At 39.0% G+C, this 26,255-nt stretch overlaps 1 protein-coding gene across 1 annotated transcript; it reads right to left on the bottom strand.

The window, feature by feature from the left end:
* Positions 1–5,391: 5,391 nt before the first annotated feature.
* On the bottom strand, positions 5,392–10,358 carry TOMM7 (translocase of outer mitochondrial membrane 7). The gene is made up of 3 exons (XM_080339161.1): positions 10,177–10,358; positions 6,876–6,924; positions 5,392–5,614 (listed from the first exon to the last, which is right to left on the bottom strand). Exons 1-3 carry the CDS (start codon positions 10,355–10,357, stop codon positions 5,599–5,601), a joined length of 246 nt encoding a protein of 81 aa, XP_080195287.1. The 5' UTR covers position 10,358; the 3' UTR covers positions 5,392–5,598.
* Positions 10,359–26,255: the final 15,897 nt, after the last annotated feature.

Genomic DNA, 26,255 nt, shown 5'->3' with positions numbered 1-26,255 from the left:
ATCAACAATCTGGGACAAGATGTAAAGGGAAAAGGGATCATATATTGACTATGCCTGTGGATCCCATGTTACCATGTGTTAACAAATACAATGAAGATCAAAGATGTCCCTCAAATTGCAAGACTCATGCCCACCTAATCATATAGCTCCTTGACCTGGGACAGGGCTATAAAAGAAAGAGTTTGTTAGAAGAGAGACCATTTGGGATAAAGGCAGATGCGCAGGCAATCTTCCAGTCTGTCTGGAAAGGGGCTGCTTTCAGGTTGCACTGTCACAACGTGCACCACTTGGGGGATCTCTACAAAAATAAAGTGGGTGCTGAGAAACAGAATTGGAACATAGCTGGGAAAAATCAGGCTTATCTGACTTCTCGGGCTAATAATGGCTTCCTGCTTTTCAGTTGTTTGAAATTCTTACTCTTGATAGAAACTTGAAATTGATTTCTTAATCAGAAGAAATAATCAGAGAGTAAATACCTTTTTCCACTTAGCAGACAAGCATTCCCTCTGCTTTACCCATACCCTAATCCTGAATTAACATAAGCATAACCAAGAAACAATGCATGTAAACCACAAGCTTAACCAAGAAACAGCTATTGCATTGCACACCATCATGGAAAAGTATTTAGAAACTGCAATTAAGTAGTCACTTGTAAAAATTAAATTAGTCATATGACATTTAACCAGGATGTGGTCTCTCCTCCTGTGGTGAAAACAGACGTAATGAGCTTTTCTTTCCAAATATATCATTAGTATAATCATAGCTTAAATACCTTGTTACAGACTGGAATTTCCAAAAATATCCAGGGTATAGTTTGTTTTAGCAATTTTTCCTGATAAAAAACAATGTGTTAGATCCCTGCTTCACTGACAACACAATGCAATAAAAAAACATCTTAAGAAGCACTTTGTCATCTGCAGCCGTTTTGTAAGATGGCTGCACAAAGCAGCAAAGGTTGGTTTTTATCCATTGCCAACATGTTGTGATAAAATTATGAACGTTGCTTTGGTCTGCAGAGTTCACATTTAGGAGCTATAGGTTTAAGTTAACATGAACTTTGATGATGAATTAATTCAAGAAAAAAGCACATACCCTCTGTTTTATAACCATGACAAGATATAGTACAGTGACTTTATACCAGCCATGTCTACACCAGAAATTTGTAGCAGAATACTTCTTCTAAAGGTCCTTGAATTTTACCTTGTAATTGGCCAGTCCTTGAAGAGTTTTTAGAGCAAAAAGGTAGGTTCCTTTGTAGATTAACTTATTAAGAACCAATTTACACTGAAAGTCAGATATCTTCTTTTTTTTTTTTTTTCCCCATTTAGTGACTACACTATATGGTACATTTTTCACATCCTACTTCCGGGAGATCCCCAATCCACACAACAAGACCAAGAACCAAACTCACCAAGACCAAACACCAAACTCACAAGACTCCCTCAGCATCACACACCAAGAGTCATGTGGCTCTGCAGCTTCTTCTTTCATATACACACCTGATTTTTTGCTCACTTCATACTTGATTTTCGCCTTTTAAAACCTCATCCATGTTTCCTACTCCTTATTCTTCTTCTGACCAACCTCCTTGTCTTTACTCTGTTTTCAGGACCCCAACTTTCTCCCTTCCTTCCTCCATTTCTTTTAGCCCAACCTGTTTGTTCCCCTTTGCACTGTGTGCTACGTCCACACCCTACGGCAGCTCCTCAAAGCACAGCTTGTAGGAGATGCTTTGCTAAAGGAGCTGTCACACCAAGGACTGAAAAGCTGCTGTCCCCACCACCATTACCAGGTTTTAATGGATATTCTGACACTCTAGATGGATACAATGATGGGAAAAGCTGTTTTAAAAAATATAGAAAAGACAGAAAATATACACATTGGTTTTGAATAGTAAAACCACCAGCTATTTTGGTTAGTCTGCCAGTGAACAAGATATTCAGAAGACTGGATACTATATTGCTCCTTGCCTGTCATAACCTCCTGACACTGCTCGTATGACAGGCACGGCCTCAGCTGGAGAAGGAAAAACACCCCATTTCTTCAGTCTTGGGTTAAAGACAATCCCTTGTTTGCAGACACCCTCCTTGGCGACCAAACAAAAGACATTCCTGCCACTGTCCCTCTCGCAGGAGGCCAACAGGCAGACCAGCACCTTCTGACAGGAGAAACATTGTCTTCCTGATGTGAAAGGACCATGGGCATGGGACTGCAGGCCACTTGAGATGGAGAACAGAGCATCCTTCTTGCACTAAAATCCCAAGATGCTTTCAATGTTTGCAAAGAGCATAATGAGGATGGCAATCTTCCTAAGACTCATCCAGGTAGAAACATTCCACTCACCTCCTTGTATGATTGTTTAGCACCAAGTACCAGAGGCTGCAGAGACAGTCTCCTACCTGGCGTATTTCCTTGACAGCAAGACAACCACAAGCACACTCCATCTCCACTTCTCAGGCACACGGTGCAGAGCTGAACAATTTGTGCCTCCAGATAAGTTCAGATGAAGATACCTTAAAGTTAGTACAATCCCCACAACACACAGGAAAGCACCAAGGATTATATTTCACACATCTCAGACTGTAGGCTTGAGGTCAGCTGTCAAAGTCACAGCTCTGTTTTCAATAAACTACACTCATTGACTTTATTCCAACACTACGAGTTCACAAGTAGTCTCACAGGATTGCATCACAAACCCCATTACAGGAAAGAATCCACTCATTCACTTGACGGAGATCAATACAGTCAAGGAGGGGAGCTCATGCTTGTTCTTTTTGAAGTGTCTCCCATCCAAGAGTAAAATAAAACTTTCAGTTTTACTGGGAGAAAGACAGAAAAACAAAAACTAGAGATTAAAACACTTGGAACAAATAACACACAACTTGAAGTCCCCAGCTCGCAGCCTTGACAAACACGAATCCTTCCAGTTTGCTCCACAGACCTGCCCTCTTCTCCCTAGCACCACAAAAAAACCTCAAAGTCATGATAAACCTAACATATTTGCTGAAGTTATTTTAAGGAATTAAGATTCTTTATAGGAATCTGTTTAACATATAACTTCAGCACTGATCTGCTCATATAAGCACATCTGAATTTTATGAAAATAACAGTAACTGAAAAGTAATTTCAAGACACTGCTACGAAAGATTCCTTCCTTTTTAAACCTGAGAAAAAAAAAATCTTCTCCTATGCTGATTTTTGCAACCTTACAACTAATTACCAAAGACTTATGATTAATACTTACTCTGCTTTTTTCAGGTGAAAAAGTGTTTAAGGAGTTTCACTCACCTTTTGGTTACAGAGACAGAGCTATACTGAATGAAACACTATCTGGTTGTACAAATGAAAAATTATATTACATATTGGCATTCAATTTAACTTTACTTGACTGTACTATGAAAGACACTTTTCCTTGATTTGAAACCCCAAAGATTCTACATTAATGACTTTCCTGCACCACATTTGGGGTTTTTTTTAAGAGAACAATAACTTCACTTATTTCCACAATCACAGTGAGTTACCAAAATTTGCTATCCAATGTGTTTATTTATCCAATAATTCTAAGTCTCAAAAAACCTGCACTACAACTACTTTTAAGGGAAATTTTCAGCATGGTGAGGTCAAAGAATCTGGTCTTTGCTTGATATATCCATGCTTATGTAAAACTTTCAACAGAAGAGACAAAAACACTTCCCTATTTCTCTGCCTCTTGCCAAATACTATAATTCTTGGAAAGCAAACAGAGCAACCATGTGGTGGTTAAGACCCACAAACCACATCCCAAACATCTGACACACAACTGAACACATGAAATACACTCCTGCAGGTGAATGGGTCCACCCACCCGCTGCAGCACTGTGAGTATTGTACACCCTTGATAAGACAAAATCTGACTTTGAGAAATCTGAGTTATTTTACACTGAATACTGTATCCCTTAGTATAGAATATCTTAAGTTATCCCAATAGATTCAACAGAATAAAAATGCTCCTGATCATGACTGAAGTTACTGCCAAGTACCAACAGATTATTTCATTACTATTGTAATTCGAATCAGTCAAGAAAAAGGAAGATAATTTAAACTCCTTTCATAATTTAAGATATGAGTGGTTACATTATTCTCAAGTTACCATTAGAAAAAAAGGCACTAGAAAAGCTGCAGTACCAACAAAATAGAGGGTCACAAGAGAAGTGTTCTGCATTAACTTCTTGCTCTACTTCCCCATCAGCAGTCTACTATCTTTAGCTGTTTCATTATATCATGACATTTGATTTAATTACCATGATTAATGGCATTTTAAGGAATATGCTGATTTGCACCAGCTCTCATAAATGTTTCCCACGTGTTTTTTTCCTCCCAAGTTTTGTCTCTTAATTTAATTTTTTCCTCTTGGCTCATTTATCATTTTTTTTCCAATCACAACTGCCCTTTAAACACAGTAACATTTTACCATTAATTTTCATAGCAGATGAGAAACTGAGGAATACTTAAATATTTAGCTAATCCTTAAACATTTAACTAATGTAAAAACTATCTGAAAATCTATGTGGTTAAAAAAAAAAGCCACTGAAAGCTATACTTTCACTGCAATGATAATCTGGAGTCAATAAGCTTTTTTAAAATAAATAAATAAATAAATCACTTCATTGATACAAACTAGCCTGCACAGTCCTAAAGGAGAGTAATTTATCCAATGAAGCGTCTATTTAACAGAAACCACCCTGTTGCCCTTTCAGTACTTGAATTTCATTCTTAAAAGGGAGAAAACCAATTGAAATGAAACCAACAATATTCCCCAAGCAAGACTGTGGAGTAAAAATATATACCTTGTTTAGTCTACCTGTATTCGTCATTCAGTTGTACATTAATAACTTCCTCTTACAATAAGAGCACTATATACACAGACACACACACAGACAGCACTTTTGTCATACCGTCCCAGCCCATCCCAAATTACAGAAAATTTACATGGTGTTTAAAGGTAAATTGGGCAGAAGAGTATACATTTTACTTTTTACTATATGACTAAGGTAGGAAAAAACATATATACCTCTCAGTCCTTAAGGTATCCAGAGATGAACAAATCCAAAAGGAAAGATTAAACAAACAAAACGCCAAAAAATCCCCGCAGTTCAGCATACTGACCAGCTGCAGAGGCTTACCAACATTCAGGCAAGAAATCATTGAAGAATATTGAGGTTTAAAACATTAGCTCAGTTTTCTGGTTATTGTGAAGATTAAGAAGAATCTTTACCCAAAAGACCATCATAACAGGGATGGATAGAGGAGTTGAATGTCACCGTATTTTGGATTTAAAAAGTACCAAAACAGGTTATCCTTTCTGCAATAAAGAAATTACTAAATACGTAAAGAGTTAAAAATCAACGCACATCCATTCAAATTGTATTTATTTAATTACACTTTAATGCAAATAAGTTAGGTCCATATAAACTCCATTTTGCTGTATGTACAACCCATGTCATTAGCAAGTTGATTGAACCAACTGGTGTAAGTGTCCGCCTCATCCTCCGGAATGTACGTATCTTCAGACACTTTCTCTGTCCATCGGCTGGTTCTAGAACAGGATTGCCACATCCTTCATCCCCAGAGTAGACTGGAAGGTGAGGGGGCAGGAAACGAAAGTCAGATTTGCAGCATGTACTTGTTTTTAAATGTATATTTGTAAAACAAAAGTCTGGAGGAACAGCCCTGTAAATGTATAGAAAAAATGCTACCTGCCAAAATACTGAAATATAGCCAACTTTAAAGCAAAATTTAAGCCTACAGAGCATGCACAGGCACCCAGAAAAATGAGTGTCTACAAGCTTCAGCTTAGACCCAACAAAGGCTTCTGGTACCTATGTACATACACTCTGGTGTGAAATACATACTTTATGCTGTGCAGACACACCCTCAAGAAAAAATAGTCTCAAACCATTAGTGAAGCTGAACATAGCAAGACTGTCAGCAAACAAGTTAGTTATTAAGACAACTGAAGATTTTACTGAAATTGTAAGATCACCGTGGCACTTTTTTTTTTCTTTTGTATTTTCTACTGTTCAAAGTAGCTCTCTTGAATCACTGAATCCTAAAGATAGGACTTCTATACATTGTACGTATGCGAAGCTAGAAGAGTTAATATATGACTTTTCAAACAATACAGTCCATCGCTTATTTGTCTTAGGAACCAGAAACCTGGTTCTGCACAGTAACTCACGTTATTTCAAGTAAAATAAGAGTGGCCTTTTTGTCAAAACTTTAACTAGTTTGACCCATGGAAGCCCTCCCATAAAACTCAAGTACCACAAGTATTACTAATGCCACAAAGCTGCAGCACTAACAAACAGTCCCACGATAAAGAGGCAACATGAGAAAATACATTTTGCTTCACGACAATGACAAATATTGAAAGATATAGCCCTTTACTTCATGTAGCACTTACGCTGTATTACTGCCCTATATGCTAAGGCAGAAGGAGACTGGGTTTTGTTTTAAATTCATGCTGGAAAGATGAAATGTTATTCCTCAGTGCAGAAACTTACATAAACTATGTCTACAACAGATTAGCGTGGCAGCTTCCACTCAAAACATACAAGAAGTCTCATATATTAAAAATCATGCAAGATTAAGAGAAAAATTCTAAGATCCTTCTAAGAACTTGTGTTATGCTATCTGGATTTCTTAAAAAAAAAAAAAAAAAGCAAACAAAAAAGCCAAGAACCACAACCAGCTATGCTTCTACCCTAAGCAATTAAAAACATTGGATGAAAGCAACCTTCACAACTGTTGCTGTCCAGGGTGGACAAGCAGAGATTATAGCCAAAATGGCAACTACCTGCATTGGGCTTGCACGTACCTCTGGAACTGATACTTACCTCCAAATATTTGGCTCAGGCATTCCAGGATCTGCACCTCTCTTAAAACCTGAAGTGAAACATATATTACATACATATATAAAAATATGTATGTGCAGACTCCTATGTAGTTAAATCACTATAAAATTATTCCAGCCCATTAAATTGCAACAAAAATAAAACCCTCTGAGTAGAGAACAGTGATTCATTAAGTTGTATACTACCTTAACAAAAAGTATGCATTCTTATCAGGGTTAGATAGTAGAGAAAATAAATATAAGTGTACAGATTTGTGTATATATTTCTTTTTTTAAAAAAAAAAGTCTTACCTGCATCTTTATATGACTTAAAATTCAGGGACAACTACCTATGTGAAATGAATGAAGTAACCTATCCCAAAGACCAAAACATACAAACCTATGCACACATAAACATGCAGATTTTAAATATTATTCAGAAAGCAACCTAGCAAGGCAGTATCAACAGTGACATCTGTAACTGGGATAAGCGACCACCTGGAATCCTAAGGGGCAATGTTCTGTAACGACATCTGAAGCAGAACTTAAAACTAGAACCATTCACCTGGTTAGGATGAGAGAAAAGCTACCTGCTACTAAAACTTACAAAGAAACAAGACATGTGTCTATCTACTAACACCTAGGAAAATTAAAAGAAAGTTAATTACAAAGACTGCATCCCCAGCTAATGCCTCAAACACTAATTCACTGAGGCAAATGTATGCTAGAGGGGCAATTCAAGGTTCAGTATATCAAATATCCTCACCTACTTGACAGTAAATTTAAAGTTTTGAAGCAGAATCATACAATTCATGCACTGTTCAACACACGCTTTCCTACACTTTCTATCTAGAAACTGATGTTATCTGAAAAATATATTCAATCCCTTGTTTATAGAAAATAAATAATTAATTACAGTTTGCCTGAAACAGAGGTCATGAAGGTTAATGGAAAAACTCCCATTAACTTCACAGGCACTGGGTTAGCTCTTTGAAGATAACCTTGTGTGATTTGAGACTATTAAACCTCCTGACCCAATTTCTTTGCTTACCATACTTCCAGCAAAATTGCTTCAAAATTAATGAAGTTGTATTAGGAGTCATACTCTGTGCGTGTGAATGTTTCTGTGTTTCTGGATTCACACTTCCACATCTGTGTCAATCTCCCCCCCATACTTTTAAATAAGCAAGCCAGGCTTAACAAAACTGTACTGATTTAATTTACCTACTTGAAAGAGGAGAAGACACTTCAAAGCAAGTTTAAAAAATATGAAACAAAAAAACCCGACAAATGACCTATAATTGCATTCACATACCAGGTTCCCTCATATATCCCCCAAGCATCCCATCTTGACCTAGAAAGTCTTTCACAGAAGTTAAAAGCCCAAAGTTTCTGATAATTTCCTTGCCTGTGTTTAGTTTAGCATGTACTTCATACACTCAGAGGTCAACACAAAAATGTACCTTGAAACAGTGATGACAAGGATTGTGTAACCTCTTGCCATTCCACTGCATCACACTTTCCCTCCCAGATTCAAATGTAATCCCAGTACAAAAGAGGTTCTTCCAGCTCTACAGACTTTGAGTGTATGCCACCTCCAAATGTTTATGGCAAGCAAAGGTGGCACCTCCATGTTCCCCTCCCATCTGCTTCCACTTAATGTCCTTTCATTACAGCAGAAAAGTTTATAACGTGGCAATGTAGATGCAGAACAGCACGCTTATTTTCTGGAGGTATGTACTACTGCAACTTATTTTCTCACTGCTATTTAACAGAAGTATACTAGACACCCTGATGTTAGTGCAACCATAAGTGCAATAAGATAGCTTTATATGACTTGTACTTCAGTAACTTATGTAATTTCCTCTAGTGTCTTTCAGAACAAAGACTATATTTTTTTGTACTAGCATAGAAGTAAATTCAAAAGAAAATTCCAGCAAGAGCAGAAACAGGTCACAAAACACTGCTAGAACTCCCCCACAAAATAATCAATTTAAAATAATTTATAAACTAAAAATGGAAATGTATTTAAACTTGAAGCCTAATACAGCCGATTAGTTTTCACCATAATGTTTGAAGTTACTTCTTTTACTTGTAGTTGTTGAAGTATGTATGTAACTGTTGAAGAGACCAACTTTTTCCTGATTGTTATCTATTATGTGAACAATCAAATCCCTTCAAATTGGACACTGCACTCCCCTCAACTAATTAAAACAACCTATCAGCTTTGATGTAAACCCATCAAGGTCCCAACCCTCCTTCACGTTTGCATTCAAGGCAGAGACACCTGCCTGTTTTAGATGTTTTTCCCAAAAGGCCCAACAGAGTTAGGACAGAAACTAAGCCAGATGACCCCCAGGGATCACCCTTCCTGGGACCCCTTGTCGTGAAAGAAGCAAACAAAAGTGTCCAGCCGATTGCACATGTGCCTATCTTAAGTAGGTCAGTCTCTTCAACAAGGGCAGCTGATGGCATGGAGCCCAAACTCAGCAGGAGAAACGACCATGTGGTAGCAATGCCCAGCCAGCCCCATGACAAGACCAACTGAAACACATCCTTTCGGGCATAACATCAAGGCATCCCTTGAATGCTCCCCAGCAGTTCAGAAACAGGAGCCACGCCATTTTGGGGGAGGCTGTAACCTGTAACTAGCTGGAAATCCAACATCAGCCAGAGGCCGGCAACCTCCTTAGTGCCACAAAGCAGAGCTCCCAGCTGCAGCCAGCCTTCTCCTCAAACCCTGACTCCCTCCCGCAAGAAGCACTCAGGCTAGCCTGTTAAAGCAGTCAGTCACTGATGGAGGATTACAGCTCCGTTTGCTGTTAAGCTGCTCCACTGCATGCTCAGCCTGCTCCCCAGAGAGGCCTCCTCTCACTGGGCACGCAGGCCCAACCCAGCGCGGGAACAGCCTCCAGGACGGGAAAGGGGCAGAAAAACTTTCAAAGAAAAAGGAAATAAAACCACCTAGCAGTGCTGCCAAGTGTAAGGTCCCACCCGTGCTCCGTGGGGCACACAGGCCGCCACACCGGGGCCCAGGGGCCTCTTAGTCCCCGCCGGCCCCTCAGCGCTCCCGGGCCTCGGCCGGTGGCGCATGCGCCGTGCGGGCCGCCGAGTCCGGGTCGCGGCAGAGGGCACGTGCAGTTCCTTCTGCCCCCCCGCGCCGCAGGGAGCCCACGCGCTGCCAGTAACGGCCCGGGCGGGATGGAGGGCGGCGCGCGCTCCTCCGGTTGCAGGTTCCCCAACGGTCGCCCCGCGCGCCCGGGCCGTCGGAGCGCCGTGCGGCCGGTCCCCCGCCCGGCACTGACCTAGGTAGAGCACGACAGGGATGAAGCCCCAGCGGATGGCGAACTGGCCGCCCCTGAAGAGCTGCTGTAGCCGCTGCTTGGCCTCCTTGCTGAGCTTCGGCATTCCGGCGGTGGGGAAGAGAAGAGGAGGAGCCCAGTCGGCCTCGTAACGCTGCGCCAGCGGCAGTGGGCGGGACTCCATGACTCCGCCGCCGGGTTGCGGGGAGGAGACACCCCCCTCAGCAGAGACAGCGTTAGCGGGCGGTCCTTCCGTGAGGAGGGCGGGGCAATGGCGGCCGCGGGGCGGCTTCCGCTCGTCACAGCCCGGCGGGCGCGTGCAGCGCGGAGGTGGTGGGCGCTGCGGCACGCGGCTGCTAAAGGGCTGCCCCGCGCCGTCACGTGAGCCCCGCGAGCCCGACCCGGGGCGGTTGTCCCGGGGGATGGGGTTACAAAAGCTGTGGGATCTCTTCATCTGCCCATAGGTCCCGCATTTATGTGTTTGTGTTTCTTTCCTGGAGCTCTCGAGGTATGCACGCACTTGGCATGCCACCTCTGGAGTGCCTTTTGGTAACTGAAAACTAGAGATAAAGAGTGATTAAAAAAACGTTTCTGCGTGAAATTGGAAATGCCTGGCAGCCAAGAGGGCCAACCGTGTCCTGGGTGCAGCCAGCACAGCATTGCCAGCCGGGCAGAGAGGTGATTGCTCTGCTCTCTGGTGCGGCTTCACCTGGAGCACTGTGTGCAGTTCTGGGCAACCCAGGATAAAGAGGATGTAAAGGTACTGGAGAGTGTCCAGAGGGCAGCCATGAAGTTGGTGAAGGGTTCAGAGAGAAAGCCATATGAGGAGCAGCTAAAGTCACTTGGTTTGTTCAGCCAAGAAGAGACTGAGAGGAGACCTGATGGCAGCTACAGCTTCCTCACAAGGGAAGGTGAGGGGCAGGCACTGATCTCTTCTCTGGTGACCAGTGACAGAACCTGAGGGAATGGCAGGAAGATGTGCTGGGGAGGTTTAGGTTGGACATTAGGTTCTTCCCCTAGAGGGTGGTGGAGCACTGGAACAGGCTCCCCAGGGAGGTGTCACAGCCTTACAGTGTTCAAGAAGAGACTGGACAACGCCCTCAGACACATGGTGTGAACTGTGGGGTTGTCATATGCAGGGACGGGAGTTGGACTCGATGATCCTTGCGGGTCCCTTCCAACTCAGGATATTCTATGATCCTTGAAACCAGACCATGTGATGTCTTCAGTCTGTGGAAATGTGGAGTTCTGGGAGTGAAAGCTTGACTGGGAATATGGGGAGAGGTGTTCTGGTTTTAGACCTAATATCTAAAATATGCCAATACAGAGCTTAGGGCTTGTTGCCATTATGAACTCTGAGCCAGATGGGTACTGAGGCACTTTCTTTCCTACCTTCTATGTGAGTAGTATTTAGAAGAACCCCTTGCAGTGCCCTAACCACCAAACTATTGTCTGATACCACTGCTTAGTAGTCATCTTACTGCATGATGTCTGCTGCATTGACTCAGACAGTTATGTCATGTCTACTGTGTTCTCCTTCTTTCTGAGGTAGTCTGCTGCCTTTCGCTGTAATGCCAGATCCAGTTCTTGAGGTTCCTAGTACCCTGTTTCCCTGAAAATAAGACAGGGTCTTAAATTAATTTTTCCTTCAAAACTTATTACTTTTTTTACACGTATAGCTGCCTGGACACTATTTAAATTGACTTTTTTATGAAACGTAACTAGGGCTTATTTTTTGAGTAAGCGCTTATATTTTGAGCATCCTCAAAAATCCTGAAAAATCATGCTAGGGCTTATTTTCCAGGTAGGCCTTATTTTGGGGGAAACAGGGTACTACTAATGTGTCTGCAGTATTATTTAATGTTGGCAGTCTACATCATGTCTGCTAACTATATCAAACTCCTGTCATAGTTTGGAGTGAATTTAAATGCATATGGAACTCAGGAAATAATTCTTATGAATCATTTCTTGTGACAGTGTAGAAATCTACACAGTTTTGTTCATAATCATGATTTACTGACCAGACACAGTTAAAGTTCTGCATGTTATTTATTGGTTTGCCTAAGGCAGTTACTTGCAATTCTGTAACTGTATTGTCACATTAGGAATGACAAAAGGTCAGTGCTTTTAGGTTAAAAAAAAATCCAGGACTACAATAAATATCGATTGTACAAATATCTCATTTTCTCTTCCAATGGGTGGATGCCTGATCCTGCTGATAAATATATGAGTTTATAACTTGCTCCTTGCTTGCCAGGTATAGACAGGTAGCAAGCTTCAAGCCTCCTGAGGGATTGTGGCAGGCCGCAGCTTGCTTGTGCTACAGTCTTCCAATGATTAAAATGTGGGAGATAAGAGAGTATTTTGGTGATGTAGTGGCACAAATGTGCTGTCATGCTACAGAATGCAGAAACTGCCTTTCCTTATGTAAACCATGTGCTTTCATATGCATTAAATGTGTTGATGTGATACAGTATTTCTAGTCGTGAGACTGACACATCTAATAGTATCTAACAAGTAAAGCTGAGGGTTAGAATATGTGAGTGGCTGCTTTATAAACTGAATAGCTTATCCCTAAAGAAAGGTTAAGCACCAGTGCTGTAGTTCACCAGCAGATGAACATTAGTATGAAGCCTGGACTGTGAGTCTACACATTTGCCAAGAGAATATGCCTTCATGACAAACAGCACATGACATGATCATATGTCATGTTTTCTTGATACATTCTCAGCCATTAGAGGTGACAAAGCGTGCTCCAAATAATGAAACACAATAAGGGAAGCACTTGTGCAAATGGTCTTTGTAAGAGTTAGTTTTGCTTGATGAAGTTTTTGAAGAATCAGTTTTTGCTTACTACAGTCTTTCTGCAGCAGTATTTCTGGTCCTGAAATTGAGTACCATATAACTATTATTAAATTATTTTAGGGATAGTATTTTATTTGAGCTGGGAATTCTGGCTTGAAAGTGAGGTAACAAGTCTTTCTATCCTTAGGTTTGCATTAGCTTTCCATTTTTGTGTATGTCACTGTTGTCAAATTTTTCAAATTAGTACTCATGAGTAGAACTGTACAGACATTCAAAATGACAAATTTACTATTCTTCTAAACAAGTGTAGTGCAAGAGGCACATTCATTTGTCAGTAATGACTTGTCTTACTCAAAAGAGAAAAATCTCAAACCAAAGAACCTTCTTTTCTGATCCTTGCAAAGAAATAGAAGTGGTTGCTGCAGGAACCTGTTTTTCAGCAGTTTGCATTAACTCAGTTTTTGTTTGTAGATGAGACAAAATCAGATCTATTTCCATGATGTAGTTACAGTTACAGCTTGTTCTTTCTAAACTTGCAAAACCAACTGCTCATTACAGCACACAGCTTGTTAATGATCTCTTGAAGAAATTACAATAAAATGTGACCCACTGTATTGGAATTAAATTCAAAAGGTATTTTCCTTAAATCTCTTTCAGATTTAGTGTAAGTGGAATTTAGAAAATTAGCTGATTGAAATAGTTAAGCAGTTCTGTCTCCTTTGAGTATAAATTAGTTTAAGTGTCAGTTGTGGTACAGTATACTCTTATTATGGATGTTCTTGAGAAAGGGTGTTCACAAAAGTGCACTAGCTGCTTCTTTCCTTCACACATCAAGTGTAGGAATAATTTTCAAAGCACAGAAACTTGCCTTGAGAGCTCTCATTTTCCATGTCTGCTAATTCTAATATTTGACTAAAAGCTTGTAGGTTATTTCCTTTATTTAACTTCAGAAGCCAGGAAATGAATAGCAAGAAAGTTAGTACTTCTACGCATGGTTCTCTTGCAAATAAAATCAGTGCTGTGGCCTAGAAGAGCACAACCACGTGTTTTGTATGCAAATAAAACAAAGTTGATTCTGTATAGCTAAAGGTCTATATTTATATAGAACTACAGACTGAAGCTGAGAAAGGATATATGTAAACTAAGAAAAGTAACTGGAGAACAGCACATCTTCCACTGGAACACACCTATAGACTCATACTGTCCAGAGTATCATATTTGCAGTAAAAAAAAAGAAAAAAAAAAAAAGAAAAAAAGCCCCATACCCAAACGACACCAAAAAAACCCCAGAGCATGCCAGCAGTAAGGGTTTGTACTGACTCTAAAAGTTTTCTCTGCCCTTCTTTGGCTCCTGTTGCACCAAGGATGTCAGGTGGCCTAAGGGTGCAACACTCCTTTGGTAACCTGGTGACTCAACCCAAGGGCGAAAGAGCATCAGTCATCTTCCCTGCAAGTTCCCGCTCGTGGGACAGCTCTGTTCAAATAATTGAAATACTGAAAATTGGTCCCTAAAAACAAAGGTGCCTATGACTGGGCATGAAACAGTGAGCTGTTTTGAAGGGAGAAGGACTAATACCTGAAGAAATGGGCACTGTAAGAAATTGGTGGAGGCAGCTTTGCCTGGAGAAAACAGGATGATGCAGGCATGCTGTGGGTACTAGTTTATGTTTATAATTTACTGTGGTAACACTTGCATGAAAAATATCTATTTTACTTTATTTTCTTATTTTTCTTATGACTGATGATGAAAACAAAAGCACTGGGAATGGTATATCCATTACATAAGAAAATCAAGAACCCCGGTTGCTGGCATGACAAAAGAAAATTAGTAGTACCGTATGCGTTGGAAGTTTTTTGTTACAAAAAACCTCTTTGAATTTCTTTTGTCTTGTAGTTCATGTGATCAACAGCAAAATAAACCGAAGTAAAATTGCAGATACGAATACCTACTGTTTTATTAACTTGATTAGCAGTAATTCTGCAAGTTCTGTGTTATCATAGCAAATAAATACCACTAAGACTCATCGTAAACCAGCCAAATGTTTCCGTTTTATGAATGAGGGAGAGAACAGATTTTTACAGACAAGATTGAATCACTTAAGCACCAGTCTCTGGTTCAGCAAAATAATGTAACTCAGTCTGATGGCTTTAGCTTGTCTTTGCTGTTCAGTGCGAAGGGTACATTTCAGGTCAAAGAATTCCAAATCTCTGGAGCTTTATCTCAACACACTGCAACCTAAAGCCATGCAACAGTGCATGCAACTCAGAAGGCTGAAGGAGACAAAGTGACATATTAAAGTCTTGTGAAAAATCACTGTAAACTCTACATAGGAAATCTGTGCAGATGTGTTACACATTTGCCACTCTCGCTTTTGACATTTCTCCTTCAATTTACTCTCAAGAAACTGCACTAAATTAATCTGCTTGGGAACAAAGTTCAAGTTTGACTTTGTTTACAAGGAACTTGTATTTTGAAGAGACTACGGTAGATATTTCATGCTTGAAGATAGACTGTAAATCAGTACAAACAATACAAGAACATAAGCAAGAGATATTGAACACATTTCCATTGCATGCTGAGTCTTTATGATATCAGTTAAAAAAAATGGTAATATACTAGATATTCTATTTTATTATGATGTTTAAATTTTCTCTTTTAATTATGCCCTAGTAAAGATCGTCCTTTTCTTCCATTCCATTTTAGCATTCCCATTCATATAGTCTAATAAATCCCAACTACTCTGCAGTACTACTGGTCTGGGAAATGTTCCTTGTAGCTTTGTAGAGACGACATTTCACAAAGAGACAAAGAGAAATGAAAAGCACTACAGTCAAAATAAAAAAGACTGAGGCTGTCCGATTATGTCATTTGGAAAATGTCAGAATTCTAAAATTTCTCTTTCTTGACTGTTGTTAAGACCTAGATTACTTGGGGGTGAATATGTTTGGGTTTTTGCCTACAGCACATTTTCAAAACCAACTTGGAATACAGAGCAGTAATGCATATTAAAAAATCTGTCCAGATTAGAATCTCTTTCATGTGAATTTCTGTGTGATACTCATTGGCTCTACTCTGGTCACTGAACTGATATGTGATATTTCCAATAAAAGTGGCATTGTCAGATGCCTATCTAGAAAATTAGTAGAATGATCAGAATGGTAGAAACAAAATGCGAAGTGTGGCAGTTTTGTTTATTCATTACAATAATTGTACAATTCATTTCTTTAAAAATAAAATTAAGTAGTAATATGGAATTGAGTGCAAACACAGTAATAATGTCATTATTTTTCATTACAGCTCCTAAGGCTAGTGAAGGAGAAACAGCAGTCTGAGGTGAGACAGTGTTCAACAGAACCTCACCGAATGTTTTGAGACATCTTTGCGAAGATCTGCCGTTATGCTTGAAAATTGAATATAAGCTGCTGCACAGTGTTACTGTTGTTCAAAACTTGACATTCGCATTCTCCCCATCCTCATTTAATAATGAAAATGAGATGTTACATTTAAAGATAGTGCTATCTTTGACTGTAGTAGTTCCTCTAAAAACACAACAGTTCTTAAATGCAGGTTTTCATGATAGCAGTACTTGGCTGAGGATGAAGACAATAACCTAATTCCTTGCATATTTTCAGTGATACGCAAAAATCTGATGGATTAGAGGATTTGTGAGGCCAAAACTAATATCCATATTTACTCATTCTTTGTTTTTAAATTAAGCTTTTTTTTTAGCATCTGAGCAGTGGAGGTTTCAATAGCTCTAGGAGAATTTTCCTCTAAAGATGTTGACTGTAAACCATTTATTTGTCAACAGGTCTCAAATAGATTTTTGTTGCTGAAGAATATGTCATAACAGCACACATCAAAGTTTTTAAAGGACTTAAGTACGCTTGTTTTAGGCAAATTTTTACTGTGAGAAGAAAAAAAAAGGCAAAAAGAAGGACCTTTGAGTTGAAATATGCCGGGTGGATGAGGAACAGGTCTCTGCGGGTTTTCTGCTAGAATGTGAGTTTGTTCTGGTTTTTAACTTGTCACTGCTAAAAAGATATATTCTTTCAGTTACTGTGTATATCCTTAAGTATCCTTTTCCTTTGGTGCATACAAAACAGGAAAAAAAATATATATTTTCCAGCTCCTGAGTAATATTACCTAGTCAACAAAGGAAATGTATCATATGAATGTATAAACTGAATCTTCCTCAGTATATCTAAAGGCTGAACAAATTAGTTAGATAAACTGAATATAGGTATTAATTTATCTTGATTGTTCCCTTTGGGTGAATTCACTTCAGCAACCTAAGGACAACCTTTTTGTCATATTCCTAATTCAGCATGGCCTAACCATGACCAAAAGGTGAGGAGCAGCTCACACCTTCTCTTGCCAAGCTCCTTCAGAATGTGTTGCATGAGCTTCCTACTGAAGGTCATGCTCTGCAAAGAACTGCCTGTCAGAGCTTAAAGTCAAACCAATATTGACAAATGTATCAGTATTTGTTTGTCTTCATTTTTCATATTTCAGTAGTTCAGTTTTCACTGAAAATTCTTTGAGATCTTCAGCACATTCAAGATTAGAATCAGTAATTTAGTCGTACAATAAGGAGTAATGAAGGCCTCTCATAGATACCAGAAGGTGATCAAGGAAAGCCCTTTTCTTCCTTTGCAAGTCTTGTGTAGTGCTAGCAGGATTAAATGAAGCACAGCTCATGGTTAGTGAAGTTTTTACTGTTCAGTTAAAATAAAACTTACATCTCTTAAAAATGCCTTTCATATGTAATTTCTGTCTAGACTTTGGCTATTTTAGCACAATCATGTGCCATATTTAGCTCAGACAAATGTTTTTAGATTTTGTTAATTTTAAACTATTTTCAATTAGGTATGCAAAAGTGTCTTCTCTAGATATTGACAGCCTAATTCATGTATCTGATACTGGTTTTTTGATGCGCAATTTAATATGGTGATTTGTAACAGTGCAAGCTGGAGTGATCAATTATATTTCAGTAGGTTTTTGCATTGCTTCCTACCTAAAAAACAACAACAACAGCCAACACAAAAACAAACAAACCAAAACAAAACCAAAAACAAACAAACAAACAAACAACAACAACAAACGAACACAACAGTAAGGACAGATTAGATGTGTGTCTTTCACTGTTTCCTGTAAAATGTTATATGAACTCCTGAAAGTTTTATCTTGAATGACAGCAATTTCAGTAAGAATTTTAGTAGATGTAGAGGACATTAAAGGAATTTCTGAAAGTTCTTATGAATCTAACCCTGATTTTCAACCATTTGAAAGGTCCAAGTGACATGACATTTCTGTAATACTTTTCCTCTTGCCTTTTTTGTTTTTTCCAAGTGTACACATCTGAAGAAATCACATTTTACTCCTTTATTTTAGGTTTAAGTAGCAGTCACAAGAGAATAGATACTATTAAGTGTAACAAAGCATGAAGATGACAAGATAAATGAAGCAGAGGCTTTTCAGCTTGATCACATCCTGCAATGCATAATGGTACAGATTTTGTATTCCAGACACAAATGTCACCTTGGGATTGAAATCTTACTAGATGAATCTATGTGAGCAAGTATAACTACAATAGCTTTATTTTTTTTCTCCCAGATACCTTCCTACTTTAAATATAGAAAGGAAAATGAGTGCTCCTGAGCTAAGAGATGAGTTAATTGCCTGTGGGATTTGTGATGGAAAGTTCTCTCTAAAATAAACACAGTAATACAAGTTGTTCTTTCCTTTCACATGTTAGGAGGAAAGACTCCTTCTAGTGACAGAAGACTAGACTAGACTGATACCGTTCTCTTTTAGGACATTAGTACTTGATTAGTACATATGGCACCATGTATTAGAGTTGTTCATTGCATCATAGCAAAATATTTTTCTGTAGTTTTTTTATTACGTGTCTTTAAAACCCTGTGCAGAATGTTAGTTCCCATGTTGTATGTTAGTTCCAGCAACTCTGATATGAATGATATGCTGGTGGGCTTTGGAAATCCTGAGAATAAGAATCTGTCAGGAAGCCTAGATGGGATATTCAATAAGAAATTTAGAAATTATTTAATCACTATTAAAAAAATACAAGGAAATTATGACTAAGGTTTTCAACTGATAAATTGTATCAGCTTCTATTAACTTAGTTCTTCCACTTCATTACAAAAGACATTATTGATCCAGAATTTATTAGCAGTGTTTCATTAAAGCCAGTGGAGGGCAGACTTGAACCTCAAACTATTTTTGCTACTTCAGTTGAACTTAAAATACCAGATAGTCCCTTGAGCTTAAAGCTGATGGCAATCTCATCACTTCTCTACTATTCTAATTACACTTGTGCTGGATAAAAGCTTCTCTACAATTGCTGTTTGACAAAATGAGCATTTTACTATGTCGCAGTAAGAATAGTGAATGTTTAAATAAACATGCTAATGTGAAAGTGGATAAGTCAGTGTATTAGCAACTGTGTGTTATTCACAGGGGACAATCCACACTGCTTAATAATTAACCATGTATATCATAAAATGGTTTTTAAAAGCTAGTAAATATCATTACCCCCACTTTACAGAGGAAGAAACTGAGGAGTAGAGTGGTAGACTTGCAAGTTATCCATCTAAGTGATCTACAGAATCTACAGAAGCAAGAACAAAATTCAGATTTCTGAGATTTAGTCCAGTGCTCAAGCATATCGTTTGTACAAATAAACCATGACATATCTAATTCTTGCAAACATCATGGAAATGATTGCTAGCAGCCCCAATTGCTGGAGCTGAGGAGCTTACACTAACAGCTAAGCTGACAGGCAGGTTTTTGCTCTTCAGAAGAATATTCTTAAGAAGATGTATGACAATGAGATCAGATGGCCAAAGATCTGCATTAAAAATAGGGATTTATTATGTAAAAAAGTACACTGTATTTTTTAATATATTTGTTATCCTTTAAGTTAGGTTGTACTCTTTCCAAGGAACAAAAAGCCTTTCTGTCTAGATCTGTAAAACCATTCCAATCTCAGTACTAGGAAATGTATGGTTAAAGAGTCAATTTGCATACAGGTAAAGCACTAAGATACTAATAGTCTGTTCCCCCCTTCCTTTCATCTTTAATTACAAAGATTTCAAATTATGAGATACAATAGACCTCCTATTAACTCACCGAGTCCACCCTATTTACTGTACCCATGGGTCAGTAACATGCATGGGATTAGTGTGATTCATCATTAAGTGCCCTCCTTCACTGACACTAAGTTGAATAACTAAACATCATCACTAATTTTATTTGATTATATCTATTCCATTTTATTTAAATGCTTAGGAGATAATTACCCATTGTAACAGCTTTTTAAATTACAGTTTCTAGAAAAGACTGGAGGCATGCTGTTACAAAGCTTGCCATTCCTGAGACTTGTCTAAGATATACCACTGAACATTTGGTGCTGCATATTGAAAACTCGATTTGTAGAATAAATGAGCACATTGCACAATGCATTTTTTTCCTTTTTTTTTTTTTTTTTACTGTTAATTTGCGGTGGACATTTGTTGATGGCAGGAATTAATTATTGGTTTATACGACTCCAATGAAAAGGTCCACATTGAAAATGATAAATTAGAAAACAAATGAGTGGGCACTTAGAGTTTGTACTCAAATACTGTATGACCTATTGCTGTGTAATTGATTTTTGGTATATTTCCAGAAAAATCATGTTAAAATAGGAGTCAGAAATATTTGGCAGTGATTTAAAGTAAATTAAAACAATGTGGCAAATGTTCCAAAACTTACTACTGTAAATTCAAGCAATGAATTTCAGGTTAACCTTCAAAGAAGTAAGTCCAGATACAGGGACTTTATAATTCTACACCTCATAGAGAGCTGATATCTCCAAATATTCATCACTTTCTCTAACTCACAGAGGCCTGAAAATGTGATTGTCTCAAAATGGAGAAGATTGATCTTCTCCTCTGCAGAGGGTATGCTCTCATCTTCTCAAAATAACCACTAATTGAAGCTGTTTATTTACAGACTGATTTTTTAGTAAACCACTGTATCCCTTAGCTCAAGAACAAGCAAGAAAGATAACGATTTAATTAATTAAAACTGCTGCTTTGAGAAATGTGCTTCCCAGTGTCAAACTTATTTAATTCATCCCTGATTATAAATTGCTACCTATAAATTTAGAAGAAAAAAAAAATCCTACTCCCAGGGCAAGTGTTAGAATTTTGGGAAGGATACATGTAATATGCCATATTTTGAGTCTATAATTAAACCTTAATTCCAGTGTAGCACCAATGTCTTCCAGAATTTTTTAGATGTGCTGTACTTCAGTGTGAGGAGACTTTTGGTCTCTTTTTAATCCCCTCTCTGAGTCTCTTGGAACAGCGCTAACACGTTCTTCAGTCTCAGTGCAGAAGCGCAATATACTGGAAGAACAAGTGCATTCTCCAGCAAGAGAGGAAAGGCGTAGGTTCGTGGGAAGGACGACATCCATCTACCCCCTGGATAATTCTAAGCCCACCTTCTCAGCTTGTAAAAGGCTCTTTTTACATTTTGCTCCATGATAAAAACCAAAACTCTCCATGGTAAAATTCACTTAAATTAAAACCATAGACAAACCCATTCTGCACTCTTGAGTTAAATTAAAGTATTTTTGCAAATAACTTGTGAGCTATAAACATAAAAAATAATGTACAAATAGTGTTGATAAAGCAATTATGTGAAATAAGGTGTATATGAAAATGAATGTTAAAAATGTCCTGAATATGGGGAAAAATGAGAGGAGAGTTTCACTGTACTGGTTACATCTGTTTAATACCTGGAGATAAAAGAGAGTTTACCTTGTTGTTACCTGTGTAACTGATTGTGTCTTTCAGTTAAAACCATGAATAGTTATTAAGGAGAAATAAGCCTGAGCTTTTGGGAGCAGAGCAAGTTTTTCCTGCTGTAAACTCCACAGGTTTACAGCCCTACGTCCACGATGATCTTTTCTTACACTAATCCTAGGTAGTGTGTATCCTATTTTGTTTGTATCCAGCTTTTCCTTTTATTTGTAATATATACATGAAATGTTCAAAATAATCATGATTTAAGAGCAGTTAAGATATTACTACCTCAGAAGCATGTCATTGTTATGTACAGGTGTGTTTGTTCTGCTGAGCAGGCCCAACTCTACAGAGAGAATTGCAGATAAATCAAAATAACTGTCTTGGAGTAGTAGCTGTTGCTATAGGCAGACTGGTCAAAAGCCTGTTGCTATATTGCTTTACTTGGAAAAAAAAATGGCTAGGTATATACTGCCTGAATAAAGAACATGACATTGTTGTGTGTCTGGGACAAAAAATAAAATAGTGTTTTATTGGCTAAGGATACTTAGTTTAGGAGGGAAAAGAAATTGAGAATGCCATGTGTAAAGCTTGTACAATTGTATTTGATCCAAATCACTTACTCTGGTAATGCACTTTCAGACATAAGAGTTTTAAAGACAGTGAAAATATACTTCTATATCTGTGGAAATTAAAGCTTGCTGCTGTCAAGCTGCCAGGACCCTCCAACGTGTGAAGTGTCTTTCTCCCTTCTAGTAAATTAAGCATGTTTATACTTATTGTCACAAGTAGCAGAAAAACACCAACTATTGCTTCCATGTTTAGAGCTCTGGGGAGTCTACTACCTGTTAGCAGCCTCTGCTTAAATTGTCTGAAACTACTAATCACTAATCTCGTTCCTGACTTACTTCAGCCTCCAACAGTCTGTTGCAGCTTCTGTTACACCTGCTGGGAATCTATGTATAGCAATTTCTTTTTCTCCCTAGCTGGCTCCAAGCCAGAAATAGACCCATTTACTCAAATGCTTCTTAACCTTGTACACATTGCTGATTTTCACTTTTTGTTTCTGATGCTCTGGTTGTTGTATGCTTTTATAGTAAATTTAGTACTTGTGGGGTTTTCTCTCTAGTAATCCAGTGCTTACAATGAATTTCCTAAACTACTGTTTGTTTCACTTCAAGTGCACTGAATAAAATTATTTCTCCATGCTCATTTTATGGAAGTGTTACTGTAACATAAGAGTCCTAAACATTAACACATTTAATTAGCTATCTGATAAGGTTGTATTCTTACTACTCAATGGAGCATAAGGCCCAGTTCACAGAGGAGGTCTTCAGCATTTGCAGAGCAACCAGCACTTTTGAAGACTGAAAAACTCTTAAGGCTCAAACATTTCTCACCAGCTGCCTGGCAAGTTTCAGTGTCCCTGCCATCAGTAACCTGGTTTGTAGCTCATAGGGAAGGTTGTGCTTGCTGCAGGAATGGTGCTGGTATCCACACTAGCTGTCCTTAAGTTAATTCTGAAAAACCTGCAGCTCACACACATTTGTACATAGACACTTAGGCATGCATTATATGTACATAAATGTACATTTACACTATAGAACTGTTGGTTTATCAGAATTCATTTAAAATGAGCCAGCTTGGATGTCAATACCAACACCATTAATGAGCATATATGTTTATGCAGGTACACATATAGGCACATATAGAGAACCTCAGCTGCAGCTTGGAAGTACTCAACGTTTCAACCACCTAGAACCACATATACCAATATTTGACATTAGAAAATTAGGAACATTGTTAGTATTTTGATTGGTTAGGTTGATACGTTGAATTCTGTGGTAGAGCCATCGACAGTCCTCTTGCATTTTCTGATTCCACCTCCCACAACAAATAAAAAAAAAAAAGGTCTTTCATGCAGTTACTTTACAATTGTGATGAATGCTGTCACAGAATCACAGAATGGTTGGGGTTGGAAGGGACTGCTGGAGATCATCTAGTCCAGTCCACCTGCTAAAGCAGGTTCACCTAGAGTAGATTGCACAGGAATGTGTTCAGGTGGGTTTTGAATGTCTCCAGAGGAAGAGACTCCACAACCTCTCTGGGCAGCCTGTTCCAGTGCTCTGGTACCCTCAGAGTAAAGAAGTTTCTCTTCATATTCAGATGAAACCTCCTACACTTCAGGCTGTGTCTCTTGCCCCTCATCCTATCGTTGTGCACCATTGAAAGGAGTCTGGTCCCATCCTTTTGACATCTACCCTTGAGTTATTTATAAACGTTGATGAGATGCCCCCTCAGCCTTCTCCAGGCTGAACAGACCCAGTTCTGTCAGTCTCTCCTCATAAGAAAGGTGCTCCAGGCTCCTAATCATCTTTGTACCCTGCCACTGGACTCCCTCCATTAATTACTTGTCCTTCTTAAACTGGGGAGCCCAGAACTGGATCCAGTACTCCAGATGTGGCCTCACCAGTGCAAAGCACAGAGGGAGGAGAACCTCCCTTGACCTGCTGGTCACACTTTTCTTAATGCATCCCAGGATACCATTGGCCTTCTTGGCCACAAGGGCACATTGTTGAGTCATGGTCAACCTGTTGTCAACCAGAACTCCCAAGTCCTTCTCTGCAGTGCTGCTTTCCAGCAGGTCTGCCCCCAACCTGTAGTGGTGCCTGCGGTTATTCCTTCCCAGGTGCAGGACCCTACACTTGACCTTGTTGAAATTCATCAGGTTCTTCTCTGCCCAGTTCTCCAGCCTGTCCAGGTCTCACTGAATGGCAGCACAGCCTTCTGGTGTGTCAGCTCTTCCTCCCAGTTTGGTATCATAAGTATCTACATTAGAGTCTAATCCAAACTTTGAAAAAGCCAGAAAATATGCAGTGACAAAAACAGTCAAAGATGATGGCGCTATGATTGCATTCTTGGTGTCGAACAAGTTTCCTACATTAAGATTGTAATGGGACAACGTGTCTTCTCTTTATACATTCTTCTGTGGGATTGTAACTACATTTAACTTCACTTTTTAATTAGATCTCAATAGTAGAAAAGAAACATAAATTCTAACTTGTGCAAAATTTGGTTTATCTCCAACTCAGATAAATCCAGCCTTGCAGCTTTCAGTCCTCTGGGCTGTACAGATACCTGTCCCAAGACAACATTACTCTGCATAAGAAACTGCGAAGTAAACAGATCAGTGAAATTTTGTTCTCTTTATGGTATTGCATAATGCACCTGCCATATTTTTTCTCCCTTTAAGGCAACTGGAGCTTTCAGGCTATCCTGGTCATCTGCATCCCTGTTGCAAGTCACTGACACAAGAAACACATCTCAGCCCCAGTGTCACAAATATTACAGAAAGAACAAGGTTACTGAGAGAACTGATCTCAAGGTTCTACTTCCAAGTAATGGCAAGTAGCTAAAATAGGGCTAAAAGGCAGGAGCGTGCAGGCTCCTGCTGGTCAGTTTTCAGCTGATCGCCATTGGTTTTTAATAACTAACTGCAAAAGACTAATCAGTGACTTAACTGTGCTACCCTACGTTTCAAAGTGTCTAATGCTACCATGTAGCAGCATACTCTAACATTGGCTGCTGAGTGCAGAATCGCCTCACTTGCCTCTTTACTCAACAGGGACTGAGACTTGCCAACAGCTTCAAGATTGAAGGTAAAGTCAGGATTTCACCTCCTGTCAGTGGTAACATATAACTTCCATTGCTGGGCATAAGCTAGAAAATATTAAGCCATGGATGGTTTGCTTTTCTCTCGCTAACAATAAATTTAGAGCAGTAACTTCGCAACGCTAATGGGAGCAGTGTGTTCAATCCTCCATCACATGTCATGAGAAATACATGGTATCAGATTCCCATTCACTATTTTGGCAGGCATAATTTTGTAATTTTGCAAGGTGTTTATATTGGCCACCTCAGTATTTTAATTATTTCACATCTACTTCAGCATTTTAGTAAGTCAGCGGATGGGGGGGATGTAGCCCCCCCCCCCCCCCCCGATTTTACAGTTTTCTTTCACTGAGTATGATACCTGAACGTTTACAAGCTTCATTTACATTTCAATAGAGCATTCATCTATGTGCTGTCAAAAACTTTGTGTAGCATTGAAATATATATTTTAGAGAGAAGGAATATACAGCTGTAGAGATTTGTAACAGAAAAAATGAAGACTGGTATGAATGGAAATGTGTGCAAGCACCAGCAGGAACAGCAGAACAGAAGATTGAGAGAATGGACTGTTTTGTTAACAAAGGAAACCATTCCCAGCACTAAAATTAGGAAATTGTTCTGTTCATGTCAGGGCTGAAAGGTCTGCACATTGAGAACAGCCACAACACACCTGACCTGTCAGCAAAAGACCCCAGGAGAACAGTAACAAGGCTGCAGCATCAGGTACATTTTGCCTTTCCTGTTAGCCTGTCAGGAAAACACACACTTTAATAACAAGGAAAAACAGGCAG

This window comes from Nesoenas mayeri, assembly GCF_963082525.1.
Source record: "Nesoenas mayeri genome assembly, chromosome: 2".
NCBI classification, from domain to species: domain Eukaryota; kingdom Metazoa; phylum Chordata; class Aves; order Columbiformes; family Columbidae; genus Nesoenas; species Nesoenas mayeri.
This window is presented reverse-complemented; position numbering and strand designations above follow the sequence as displayed.